Source organism: Tasmannia lanceolata, unplaced genomic scaffold (assembly GCF_043159265.1).
Source record: "Tasmannia lanceolata isolate RefF3 unplaced genomic scaffold, GAP_Taslan_0.1 ptg000013l, whole genome shotgun sequence".
NCBI classification, from domain to species: Eukaryota; Viridiplantae; Streptophyta; class Magnoliopsida; order Canellales; family Winteraceae; genus Tasmannia; species Tasmannia lanceolata.
The window spans coordinates 2017359-2032014 of record NW_027518690.1 but is presented as its reverse complement, the minus strand read 5'-3'; the positions used below and the strand labels follow the sequence as shown (position 1 = coordinate 2032014).

At 40.4% G+C, this 14656-nt stretch overlaps 2 protein-coding genes across 2 annotated transcripts; both read right to left on the bottom strand.

Annotated features, from left to right (window-relative positions):
- Window positions 1–1014, bottom strand: LOC143890568 (uncharacterized). Its single transcript, XM_077395289.1, has one exon. The coding sequence runs from the start codon at window positions 1012–1014 to the stop codon at window positions 1–3; it is 1014 nt and encodes a 337-aa protein (XP_077251404.1).
- An 830-nt stretch (window positions 1015–1844) lies between these two features.
- TBL7 (TRICHOME BIREFRINGENCE-LIKE 7) lies at window positions 1845–13592 on the bottom strand. The gene is made up of 4 exons (XM_077393690.1): window positions 12300–13592; window positions 9069–9227; window positions 2421–2719; window positions 1845–2185 (listed from the first exon to the last, which is right to left on the bottom strand). Exons 1-3 carry the CDS (start codon window positions 13145–13147, stop codon window positions 2431–2433), a joined length of 1296 nt encoding a protein of 431 aa, XP_077249805.1. The 5' UTR covers window positions 13148–13592; the 3' UTR covers window positions 1845–2185; window positions 2421–2430.
- Between the last annotated feature and the right edge of the window lie 1064 nt (window positions 13593–14656).

The following is a 14656-nucleotide window of genomic DNA, read 5'->3' as shown; positions in this document are numbered from 1 at the left end:
TTAGCTTCGAATGGCCTCCTTCTCCTCAAGTAGGCTTCCATTCACTGATACACAATTAATTGCATTAACCCTCCTCCGCAAGGAGGCCATCCGGTGAAAAAACTTGGTGTTCTTATCCCCTTCGTTAACCCAGGAGACTCTGGATTTCTGCCTCCAACTAATCTCCTCCCTGCGAATGATCTCGTCATACTCAGCCATCAACTCCACACGAGCCTGTCTGTCCTCCTCATCCAAAATTGCTTCAGACTCCTTATATTCCGGGTGGCCCAGTTTAGACAACACCTCTCCCTTCCTGAAATCTCTTTCCTCCCTAGCATGTTTCGCCCACTCTTTAATCTTTGTCTTGAGAACTTTTAATCTTTGACATACACCAATACCTTTCCAACCACCCTCCTGTGCTGCAGCGTTCCACCATTCCGGGATTTTGGAATTGACGGCCTCCACATCACATAAGCCCATGTCAAAACGAAAAGGTTTCGGTCCGCCGTTAAACTCCGTCAATAAAATCATCACAGGATTGTGATCTGATATTGGCCTTGGAAGAGCTCGCTGACAGATTCGTGGGAACTCCTCATCCCATTCCTTAGATATCAAAATCCTGTCCAATCTGCTTAATACCTGCGACTCCTGGTTGTTAGTCCATGTGAACTTTGCACCTTCGAGAGGAAGGTCGACCAGCTCGCTTTCTTGAATAAAGTTTGAGAGACGCTGCATGCTGGTTCTAATCGAGCCTCCCCTGTTTTTCTCCAAAGGGAATCGGACCGTATTAAAATCCCCGCCAATGAGCCATGCCCCCTGCCACTGATCCCGGATACTCTTAAGTTCCGGCCATAGGAGCCTCCTTTCTCTTGCCCTAGATGGACCATAAACCGTCGTCATCAGCCATTGACACCCCCTTGCCCTGCACCTGAACCTGATCGAAATGGAATGTTCATTGATAACATAATCCAATCTATCGAAAATATTGTCCTTCCATATTATGATTATTCCTCCAGACGATCCCCTGGCATCCATCGCCTCCCACCTTCGGTTTGATCTTCCCCAGATATCATCAATCAGCCGTTCAGTGACCCCCTCAATTTTGGATTCAATAATTGCTATAATGTCCGGTTTTCTAACAAGGCAGAGATCTTTGACGGCCAGTTTCTTTCTATCTGAACCCAGCCCCTCCTTATGTCCCAGAAAATAACCTTCATTTGTAACGTCAAGAAATTCCAGCACCCTCACCCCAAAGCCCTTATTGAAGGCGCCTTAGTTCCCTCGATCCCCGCCCCCTTTCATGGCTGATGCTTTATTCTTTCCCTCCCTATTATCAATCTCCTCTGCCATCTCCTAAGTCTTGGAAACATTCTCTTCAAACTGGATTCCGAAATCACGACCCATGTTCAGCAGGGCATGAACATTGTCCGCATTGCTCGCTGACTCGGATGAGACCCCGTCCTCTCCATCCTTTAAGCAATCATTGATTTTGTTTAGTATCTCAATTTCCATAGAGTCCACACCCACCGAGGACTCCTGAGGAACCGTCTCTGCCCCAGCTTCGTCAACGGGAATCGATTCGTATCGCCACCCAGCATGTTTTCGTACTGTGACAGTTAGTTGAGGTGGTTTGTATAAATGGGTAATGATTAGAGGTTTTTTTTTTTGGGTTTTCTCTGTGTAAGTGTTTTTTTACTAGTGCGACGCCTTGTCCCCGTTGATGTAGTCTAGTTACAGCAATTAATGAAGTTACCTTTAAAAAAATTGAGATCCCTCTCACCTGTGCTGACTACTCAATCAATGATTGTCTACTACAAAGATTCAATTCCTCATAATAGAACATATTTTGACAAAAAGTGAAGATCTCCCCAAAATTAACAATTCACATTATCTGGTAGTCACATCTCAAGAGAAAATGCATTCTGTACACATGAATGGAATGAAATGACAAACACAATAACAGATTTCATTTCCTACACCTGAAGAGGGAAAAAATGAAGATTACCAGAACAAATTGCAACAGTCATTGGCTGAAGTCAGCCTCTCTTCCAGATACATACAAAAAGAATGTTTAAAAAATAAAAAAAGTGGGAACAATTTCGCCTCACCCACTTTATCTCAGAGAACTGCACTCAATTCAGCAGCTGCCTGCCAAAGAGGAAAAAAATATAGTCCTGATCCCGGATGATCTCAGAATTTCCACATCCTGTATGCAATGAAAATAAGTCAAATAAAGGGTAAGTTTTACTTATAACTTTGGACATTGAAATGAAAATCGTAAGCAATTAGCTCAAGTCACTGACTATTCTCATGGCTAGATTTCGAGTATTTTAGGTCAATGACCTAGGGGTTGGGGTTGAACAATGTAAAAATGGAAAGAAAATAGATGGCCAGAAAGATAACTGAACTAAAACGAATTGGTTTCAAGATCATAGGCTTACATTACTCGCTCTAGAAGAAATTTCCTCGATTTCCCAGGAGATATGAAAATACAAGCTCGTTCCAAGCATCAGGTACTCCAGGAAGACACCAATGGCTACAATCAGGCACAAATGGACTGTCACTTGAGGTGCCTACATGTGCATCACTCCGAAAGGCCGACATTAAAGTTACATGAAGAACAGTCACGGGAACTTTCATCTTGGATACCACTTCTGATATGATGTCTGAAAACTCATTGTGTTCATGTCCTTTGGTTTCTGACAGGGGTTGTTGAGTCACTGTACAAACCCCCGGATTGCTAATCCAGAATCAACACAATAAAATTGTCAGTTTTCTTATGTCGAAGATGTGGAGAAAATTATACTGATGAAAGAATGAACAAAAAATTGTGAACTAACATTCCAAAACTTGAAATCAGCTGGAAATCAATATTTTGATATCTGGATATGGCTGGGAGGACCAGTCACTCCAATACTCACAAATATAATATAAAAGGAAAAAGCTAAAAAGAAAGTAATTTATACACTCCTTCATAATAGACACTTATTGGGCCCCATTCTGCCTCATTTACGTGATCGGATAGATCAGTTGATCTGAACAGCAACCAAAGTGCAGCCAAATGCAGTTGAGAACACCTAGATCGGATGATCCTAGGCCGTTGATCCATCAAGCCCAATGTTACATGGATTTTCTTCTAAATGGGCAAACCACCTATATCGGATTAGGATACTCAATGGATTTGAGTCCAACAATTATAGATTTCTTTTGTCTATTTATTTCTGATTTTTTTATTTTTTTAATGACATATTTATTTCTGAATTCTACCAACACAAATTTATATTTACCATTGGTTTTGAGTTTTACCCATACTAATAGTAAGCTTCTTAATTGGAAACAAGAAAAGAGCATGTACAATGCTCAAATCCAATGCAGGCAAAGTCATTAGACAAGTGATTTATGAGAATTTATATGGTCGATGGCTGTGCGCCTGTGCATGCACGCCCAGCCCCAAAGTACCATGGGGCCCACATTGTTTGGGTGATCTAAACCATTCATTTGTTGGGCCCTCACATAGATAGGGTGTGCGTAGAAAATCTTCTCCATAAGGATCATCTTAACCCCAAGATCCGTCAAGGTTTCTATACTGCGCCCTCCATTTTAAACCTCAACGAATCGGAGGGTTATGATTATCATACGGAGAAGATTTACTGGGCACACCCTATCTACGTCAGGGCCCAATAAATGAAAGGTTTGGATCACCCAAATAATGTGGGGTCCACTGTATTTTGTGTTGCAAGTGCATGCACGACCGTCTCTATTACCCATTCCTTAGTCAAGTCACTCAAGAATTGGTTACCTCTTCGAGTCTAGCGTATACTTAACTCTGACCCTCCCATTCTCGTCCGGGTATCAAACCTCAAAGTATGATTACGCTCCAACCATACTGTTAGATATGACGGATGGACCTCCTCGTCGCCCAAAGAAATGGTCAATCAAGTAGGTAGAAGAGGTTAGTGAATGCTCGTAGTGATTGCCTGGGATAGAGGAAAATAAATTGGTATATTTTCCCTGAGTTTGGCCCATCAATGACTACCTACACTCGGCCAGTGCCTGAACCTTGTTCATTTACATCCGGGAGAGAGAATAAGAGAGAACAGGGATACACCCGAACAAAAGAGTTCACATGGCCCGTCCGGGTAAGAAACCTCAAAGTATGATTATGCTCTGACCAGATCAATAGATATGATGATGGACCTCCCCTGTCGCCCGAAGAAGTGGTCGATCGATTAGGTAGAAGAGGTTAGTGCATATTCGTAATGATTGCCCGGGACAGAGGAGACTAGATTGGTATATTTTGCCTGCGACTTGGCCCATCAATGACTACCTACCCTCAGCCAGTGCCTACACCTTGTTCATTTACATTCGGGAGAGAGAATAAGAAAGAACAAGGATACACCCAAACGAAGGAGAAGGAGTTCCTTCCTATGTCCTGCCCGGGTATGAAACCTCAAAGTATGATTATGCTCCAACCAGACCAGTAGATACGACGGATGGACCTCCCTGTCGCCCGAAGAAGTGGACGATTGATTAGGTAGAAGAGGTTAGTGCATGTTCGTAATGATTGCCCGCGATAGAGGAGAATAGATTGGTATATTTTCCCCGAGATTTGACCACCAATGAATAGCTTGCTGGTGCGTGACACTTGTTCATTTACATCTTGGAGAGAGTATAAGAGAGAACAAGGATACAACCAAACGAAAGAGAAGGAGTTCCTATAGCTAAAGCTGGTCACCTTTGCATCACGAAGAAGGGGATGGCACCTCTGATTCAGGTGGTTACTTCATATTATTGTCCTGAGCCCTATGGATGAAGGGGGTTGGATGGGGGTAAGAAGGATATTTCATTTATCAAACATGTAGCTTTTTCTTCATTTCGTAGACCCTAATTTTCTAGTTATATACATATATGAGGAAAGTGTTCCTAAGCTACAGCTTATCTAAGCTTATCTAAACCATAACTCAAAAACACATGTGGCCCCATATTTTTTGGGGGATCCAAAGCATTCATTTGGAAGGCCCTTCCATGGATAGGGTGTGTACCAAAAATCAGCCCTATAGGATCATCCTAACCCAATCAAAGGTGGAGTGGAAAATGGACAGACACTGTGTGTCCATGTTTCTGCCCTTTTTTTTCCTAACAGATGGCAGGGTTAGGATGATCCTATAGGGCTGATTTTTCGTACACACCCTATCCATGGAAGGGCCTTCCAAATGAATGCTTTGGATCCCCAAAAAATGTGGAGCCACATGTGTTTTTGAGCTATAGCTTAGATAAGCTTATCTAAGCTATAGCTTAGGAACACTTTCCTCATATATATATTAGAAAACGGTTTCTACACACAAGTGTAGAAGTTATCTACACACTAGCTTAAAATGCAGTGGGAGCCCACATTGTTTGGGTGATCCAAAGCATTCATTTGATGGGCCCTCACATAGATAGGGCGTGCCCAAAAAATCAGCTTCATAGGATCATCCTAACCCTTCGAACCATGGAGGCAAAAAAAGACAGATTTGTGAAGGTTTATATACGTCCATTTTACCTCCACAAATCGTAGGGTTGGGATGATCCTATGGAGCTGATTTTTTGTGGACACCATATCTATGTGAGGGCCAATCAAATGAATGGTGTGAATCACCCAAACAATATGCCTTCCACTGTATTTTAAGCAAGTGTGTAGATAACTTATCTACACTTGTGTGTAGAAGAAACCGTTCTCTCTCTCTCTCTCTCTCTCTCTCTCTCTCTCTCTCTCTCTATATATATATATATATATATATATATATATATATATATAGAGAGAGAGAGAGAGAGAGAGAGAGAGGGGTTGCTGCGCTCGAGCACAGAAACATGGGGTGGGGCCATTGGGAGGTGATCCTAACCATTCATTTGAAAGGCCCCATCATGGATGAGGGGCCTACCAAAATCAGCTCCATTGGATCACCAATGGGTGTCCATGTGGGGCCAAAAATGGACAGATACTGTTTGTCCACAAATCTGTCCATTTTTTGCCCCACAAATGGACACCCTAAGGTGGTCCAATGGGCTGATTTTTGGTGGACACCCTACCCATGAATGGGCCCATCAAATGAATGCTTTGGATCCCACCCAAAATGTGGCCCCACCCTGTTTCTGTGCTCGAGCGCAGCAACTCTATCCTCATATATATATATATATATATATATATATATATATATAGAGAGAGAGAGAGAGAGAGAGAGAGAGAGAGAAGTGTACCTACACATACGTGTAGCTAACTTAGCTACACCGGTGGCTTAAAATATAGTGGGCCCCCATTGTTTGGGTGATCCAAACCATTCACATTGATAGGGTGTGCCCAAAAAATCAGCTCCATAGGATCATCCCAACCCTTCAAACTGTGTAGGCAAAAATGGACAGATTTGTGAAGGTTTTTACACGTCCATTTTTGCCTCCACAAATCATAGGGTTGGGATGATCCTATGGAGCTGATATTTTTGGCACACCCTATCTATGTGAGGGCCCATCAAATGAATGGTTTGTATCACCCAAACAATGTGGGGCCCACTGTATTTTAAGCTGTCGATGTAGCTAAGTTAGCTACATGTATGTGTAGCTACACTTTTCTCATATATATATATATATATAGAGAGAGAGAGACTGTCTCAAAGAGAGAGAGAGAGAGAGAGAGAGAGAGAGAGAGAGAGAGAGAGAGAGAGAGAGAGAGAGAGAGGAAATGGCTTGTGTGCAGCTGCACAGATAAGCTATCTGTGCATGGCTGCACAAACGCAGCTGCACAAATAAGCTATCTGTGCTGCACAAACCATAGTGGGGGCCACATTTTTTGGGGGATCCAAAGCATTCATTTGGAAGGCCCTTCCATAGATAGGGTGTGTACCAAAAATCAGCCCTATAAGATCATCCTAATCCAATCAAAGTTAGAGGGAAAACTGACAGACACTGTTTCTGCCCAATTTTTTCCCTCCACAAATGGCAGGGTTAGGATGATCCTAAATGACTGATTTTTGGTACACACCCTATCCATGAAAGGGCCTTCCAAATGAATGCTTTGGATCCCCCCAAAAATGTGCCCCCACCCCCCCCCCCCCCACCCCACCCCCCACCCCCCAATGGTTTGTGCAGCCATGCACACAAACCATTTCCTTATATATATATATATATATATATATATATATATATATATAGAGAGAGAGAGAGAGAGAGAGGAAAATGATTGTGGGCTTGAAGCTCATATAGCTTATATGAGCTTGAGGGCCCAAACACATGGGTCCCACATTTTTTGTGGTGATCCAAACCATTCATTTACAAGGCCCCATCATAGAGAGGGTGTGTACCAAAAATCCGTGCCATTGGATCATCCTAACCCCTCCAAAAGCGGAGGGCAAAAATGGGCAGATTTGTGGCAAACGGTGTCTGTCCATTTTGCCCTCCACTTTTGGATGGGTTAGGATGATCCTATGGAGCTGATTTTTTGTACACACCCTATCTATGTAAGGGCCTTTCAAATGAATTCTTTGGATCATCCTAACAATGTGGGCCCACATGTGTTTGGGCCCTCAAGCTCATATAAGCTATATGAGTTTCAAGCTCACAATCATTTTCCTCATATATATATATATATATATATATATATATATATAGAGAGAGAGAGAGAGAGAGAGAGAGAGAGAGAGAGGAAATGGTTTCTGCGCTGGAGCACAGAAACAAAGGGTGGGGCCACATTTTTTATGGGATCCAAAGCATCCATTTGATGGGCCCTTTCGTGGATAGGGTGTCCACCAAAAATCAGCTCCATTGGATCACCTTAGGGTGTCCATTTGTGGGGCCATAAATTGACAGATTTGTAGACAAACAGTATCTGTCCATTTTCGGCCCCACAAATGGACAGCCTATGGTGATCCAATGGAGCTGATTTTTGGTAGACACCCCCCCCCCCCCCCCCCCCCACCCCAAAAAAAAAAAAAAAAAACCCTCCATGATGGGGCCTTCCAAATGAATGGTTTGTATCACCCCCCCAATGCCCCCCCTGTTTCTGTGCTCGAGCGCAGATAAGCTCATCTCTGCTCAAGCGCAGAAACATTTTCTCATACATATATATATATATATATATAGTTCCTTTAGAAATTAAGATTAGGTTAGGACAAGTAGATAAAAAGAAAAAATGTTACAAAAGTCTCGAGAATAAATCAGAGAGTTTCCTCAGATGACTTTTCCCCCTCTATGCGTACTCAAAATGCAAATTGGACTATCTATAGGAAAAGCCTTCAGAACTTGAAATCCAATTAATTAGGATGAGATATTAGGTTAACAATAAATAAAGGGCGATGATATTGTCACCCCCCCTGCGTACGCATTCGCCCCCCTTATTAATGCTTTTTGACGTCAAATCAAGCCAAAAGGGGAGCGAATGCGTAATTTAGGGGGGGTGACAATATCATCGCCCTAAATAAAAAGGTAGACTATAGCTTGACATTATACAATAAGTAAGAAAATACTATTTAGAAGGTCATAGGAATAGGATAGTGTAAAATAGGACATATTTCTAAAATTTAAAATAACTTGGGTGTATATGCATGACAACCCAAGTTTTCTGACTACATAAGCTAAGATAAAAAAGCACATCTACTTAACTTTTTAAAATTCCTAATATATAAAATTTAATAACCATATTAATATGTAAAAGTATTACATTTATAAACTTGATTACAATACATTGCACAATTCACGAGTCCTTGTTTTTTAGGTTTATCGAATTTGACCCTCGGTACCTGTGTTGGATTCCAACATTTATAACCGAACCATGCAACATACACATAAAAGTATTACATTTATAAACTTGATTACAAATATATCTCACAATCCACAAGTCCTTATTTTTTTAGGTTTATCGAATTTGACACTAGGTACCTGTGTTGGATTCAAACATTTGTAACCGAACCCATGCAGCATATGTGTGTGTATGTATATGCATGTACGTATCCATGTAAGTATATGCATGCATATATTATATTATATACATGCTTTGAGCAGCAGGTCCCAATAAGAGTTTCCAAACAAATGAGGTACTGCTAAAGGTTTCCAGTCAATACCTCCAATGTGAAGGCTCAAACGTCCGGAAGAAGACATGTGTCCTGCTTGTGTTGACCGTGGTTTCAACCCATGATGCCCAGGTCTCTAATGCTATCCTGAATGCATTAGTGATAGGCATTCCGAGCTTTAGTGATCCATTGACCTGGAAATAACAGCCCCTGTGAAACACATTTTAGAAGCATTTTCTACACAGGCCTTAACAAAATCAAAGAACAAAGCTTCTTATAGTCAAAAGCTGTTATATGCGTGTATTAGAAAGAGTCATTGTCCATCAAAATATTATTGTAAAGTTATCCATTGATGAAATGGACTTATTTTGGATTATTTTGTGGATGAAATGGATATTTGTTTGAAAGAAATGCATGCTTGTCAAAAGAGGAATGATAGAATGAAGGGCGCCCATGCAAAAACCACTTTCAAGGGCGCCCCCATTGGTCAGTTTCATCAAAGTGCATTTAAGATGACGCCGAAAAAAGTAGATGGCGCAGGAAAAAACAGAAACGTCTTTGACGATTGCTGAAACTGACTAATGGGAGCGCCCTTTAAAGTGGTTTTTGCAAGGGCAGCCTCCATTCTATCATTCCTCTTGTCAAAAATGTTAATATCCTAAATGGATACTAAGTTCAGAGTCACACATACTAATTCAGTCAAAAAGTAACAATGCATGCGCGAAAGTGATGATCCTATTTTGCAAAGGATAAACATGTTAACTGTTCCTCAAGCCGTACAAATTCTATAATTGTACATAGGATGCATGTATGAGATGCCTACTTTACATAAAGGTGTATGAACTGGATAACATTGAAAGCAACTTAGACCATGGGGTCTACTGAAACTCAAAAGTAAATGGATCTTCAAAAACCAATGTTCACTAACTAATCAATTCAAACGAAACACTACAAATGTTTCAGATATTTGTTACTTCGGATGGGGAAAATACCAAAATGACAATCAAAATTGCAGTCACAAATTCTCACAACTCATGTTTGTTTTAGCTTCTAAACCCGCTCCAAATGGTTTTTATTATTCATACAAGATATTGGCTACCACTATAAAACTGATATTGGCTACCACCATAAAACTGATATTTCACTTCCTCTTCTTTTAATAACATTGGCTACCATTTTCAAAAAACAGAAAAAAAACACTGATATTTCATAATGGGACCTCCAATATAACTCAAAGCTTTCAAACTTCACTAGAGCTTTCGCATTAACCAAGAAAATTTCAAAACTAACAAAATAGAATGGTCCAACAATTATACTAACAAATATTACCATACCAACCTTTGGGATTTCTGCAAAAAAAAAAAAAAAAATTTCATTAGTCCGCATTCGGCTGCATTCCTTGGGTCGGAGAACCCCCAGAAATGATGTGGCGTTCTGTTGGAGGGATAAGGAAAGGAAATGAAAAAGAACAAGAAATAAAAAGAAAAAATCAGAGAAAGCATGTGTTCTGTTGGAGGGAGAAAGAACGAAAGAAAAGGTCGGTCTCATGAAAAGGTGAGGGCATCCACAGACTGCAGAGAACGAGTGAGGACTGTCATCGGGATGGGTGTGGCCATGAGCCGTGAGATTGCAAGGCGGAACCGACAAGTGGCAAGGCAGCTAGGCCACAGAAGATTGATGTGGAATTGGAAATCAATAAAGATGTGAAAGTTTTGGTCATTCTAGAGCTGCAAGGTACAGTGGATGAGGTGATGAAGTAGAGAATGATAGGTAATGGCATAGTGAGATACGATCCCAACCCTTTCCTCAATGAATCTTGTCGTGTTAGTTAAAATCACCTCCGATGCAACACAGGTTTGACCACCTGCTTCTAATTCCATCTACCTCTTATATCTCCTTAGTATTTTTTTCCCTTTTCAGTGTCAATGCAATTTTAATTTACGACAATTTAAAGGATTGACACGGTGAAGGAAAAAAGATTCACTGAAAACTGAAGATCGTAAAATGAAGCCTGAGGTGTGCAGCCACATGTCAACAATAAAAAATAAATAAAATAAAAACAGTAGGATATTTCAAGATAAAAAAAAACAACCAAAGAAAAAAAGATAATGGATGAATAAAGACCTCGGGCAAGGGAAAAAAATTTTAAAAAAGGGAAATGATAAATGTGCCCCTTTTCATCAATTGGGACACCCAGCAGCAGTGTATCAATGTCTGCAGAGAGGCCGATGTACTTCACGTCAGAAGGATTCAAGAGATTTGATTGCCACGTACACTGCAGTTGGGTGTCCCATGGGATGAAAAGGGCTGCATTTGTCATTTCCCAAAAAAAGATAGGTGCATTTTCAAGCTACCATATGATGTGCCTAGATATATGAAGCATGAACCATGTAGAACAAATTAAAAAAATGTCAAAGGTAACAAAAAATGAATCAAGGTCTTAGTTTAATGCTATAATACTGGATCTAGACATAAAAATCAGAAGCATACAATAACTGAACCAGAAATTAGAGGAAGCAGACAATTGCATAGCCCGAGCATGACACCAGTCAGCTGCGTAAGATATAAGCAACAAACAGCACAGGTAGGCCTATCACTTGATGAGCCAGACCATTCATCAAATGGGCCCACTTTAATAGGCCATGACCTAGTAGCCTACATCATCAATTCTAACCATCGAATTGGTTCCACAAAATGGAAGGCTGAGAAAAATACATTACCGTTCAGAATTGGACCATAAGGGAATTTCTGTCTGTACCGGTAGCATAATATCAGATTGGGGAGGAAGATCAGAATTAGAAATTGATAGAAAAGCAAAGGATATGGGCCCGTGTGAGTAAGAAACAAAAAATATCTATTCTAGTTCCATCATCAGCTATGGGTTCGAATCTAAGAGAAAGTCTAGATAATGTTTGCTACCCTGAAATTTTCTTGTCTTTCCATAATGAAAAGGAGAAAAAAAATTGCAAACAGTCAACATTCAATGGGAGAAGACCCACTGGTCAGATGGCTAGGATTGTCGAGTGAAGGAGACTTATAGCACATTGGCGGAGATATTGTGGGGCCCAATACGCCATATGAATGGTCAATACTACCCAATGGTTCCCACCTGTACTGTTGCTGGCTCAAGAGCAAATGCCAATTCACACAGGTTGAGCATTGTATAATTCATGAATGCATACTAACCGGTTTTACAATTACAAAATTACAAGCTAACCCATATGTAACTACCCATGTCTGAACTATTAAGAAAAAATTGATCCATAAGAATGAGGTACTTACGTGTCGAAAAGCTTCCCCTTATTCCACCATTGCCCGGAATTGAAAATTAGAATATCAGAATCAATCCACTTCTTATTAATATCATCCAACACATCCAGCTTCAGTGTAGATAAAACCCTCTTCGGTCCATGTCTAGGTGGCCTGCCCTGTTGTACAATGAAAACCGACCGAAAAAACTCGATAGTAAAATTATAAGAACTGAACTGTGTACCCAAGAATCTAATTTGCTTTGTTATTTTATTCCCATTGATTTCATACACCGTGCTCTTATCTTCCACCCCAGTCATAAGCCAGCATATTAAAGACTCCCATTGCGTTCTACTCATCGAATCACCCACAAAAACAACCCGTTTCCCACGAAGCCTTTCCAAAATGTTATGCACATCGAATCTCGGGATATCACAATGCTGAGGCTTCCACCTCCATTTTAGATAATCATTATTGGTCCTCCCATTCGCCAAACAATTGAATCCCCGTTCAGCGAAAGGACACTCCGAGCTATTATATAGAGGATAAGTGTCATCTTTGACCCATCTACCATTAGAAAAATCGCATGACCCATTCGACCCAATGAATTCAGGAATCCCATATCGATGACTAAAGGCTTTACCAAAATTGGGGAAGACTGACATATAACCCCAACCAACAGCAAGAAATATAGTTATGAACACCCAAATCACAATAGCCACCTTGAAAGATAGTGAAACCCAATTATTACGGTGTGCCAAAACCCTAGGGCTAGGGCTATTGAAACTAACACTTCTACGTGTGAAATAGGCAGAAGAACTCCGATTAAAACTGCTCACCATCTCAATCAGAAAAGTAGGATAGAACCCAACATTGTCCATAAAACATCAAGAAATCAAGATATCCAAGAATCTGATCCTTCACAAAACTCTCTCAATCCCATAACAAATCAATAACCCCACATTGTCCATAAAACATCAAGAAAACCACGAATCTGATCATTCACAAAAGCGCTCAATCCCATACAAAATCAATAACCCTAAATTGTCTATAAAACATCAAGATATCCAAGAATCTGATCCTTCACAAAACCTTCTAAATCCAATACAAAATCAATAACTCATTCCCACCCAAACAAACCGCGTTAATTACCAATAGAAAATTAGAAGGAAAAGATATGTAAAAGAGAATGTGGAGAGATTAAGGAAATAGAAATCGAACCGATTTTATTTTTTTGGGGTTGGATTTGGAGAAACCCTAGAAATTTCAAGCTTTGAGGAAGCGCAGGAAATGGCGGAGAAGGACTTGGCGTGGCAAAGCAGGTAATGAAATCAGAGAGGGAATGATAAAATAAATAGATGGGGACTTAAGGAGAGAGCTTTTGGGGTATTTAGGTAATTTAGAAATTTATACTATCCATATATGCAATCCACTATTCTGATAATGGCACTCCTCAGTTAGAGACATTAAAATCTAGCATGCAGACTCCTGAGTTATGTGTGACCCTATTTTCAAAAGGTAGGGTATGACCCACACTATAGGATGATCCAAACCTACATTTGGTGGGACACAACGTAAATAGATTGTGGCCCAAAAATTGTTTCCATAGGATGATCCTAACCATCTGATCTATAAAAGTTTTCATAATGTGTAGTCCCTCTGTATATCGGAGGGTTAGGATCATCCTATGGAAATGATTTTTGGGGTACAAACTATTTACGTTGTGGCCCCACAAATGGATGGTTTGAATCATCCTATGATTAGGTTTGTACTCTACTTTTTGAAAAATATGGGTTTGTACGGCCACACTCGTATAATTTTCCATTAAATACTTTGTCTGGCGGTGTCAATGGACCTAATGGTATTGGTCCAAAAGATTCAAAACGTTAATGGACTCTCTCTCTCTCTCTCACACACACATTCTCATTGTGTACAACATAAGTAAGACCTGGGACGCTTCAATACTCAACTCAACGAAGCCTTTGTCCCAAACTAGCTAATGAATCCTTTAGGAAATTTTCATGAAGTTCATGACCCAAACTCAACAAAGTAATATCTTAAAATTACTCCAAAATTGATTAATGGTGCAACTCCGGTCAATATTTGGGAATTCGGTTTGAGCTTTTACCATAAAATTGAGCCGGGTTCAGGTTGATTCCAATTAATCAAACTGAGCCTTCCGTTTCACCCTTAAAACAGACCTGGCCAATAAAGAATTCGAATGGATCTTGTCCAAGACACAGGTAAATCCAATCTGAACATTGACACTCCCAAGATTATTATAACTTTTCAACTTTTAAGCTCTGTTCATGATTAAGTCAACCGATTGTGAGTGCCAAATCGATTATTGGACTCATTAGTATGATTAAATTTGAGTCCAATAATCGGTT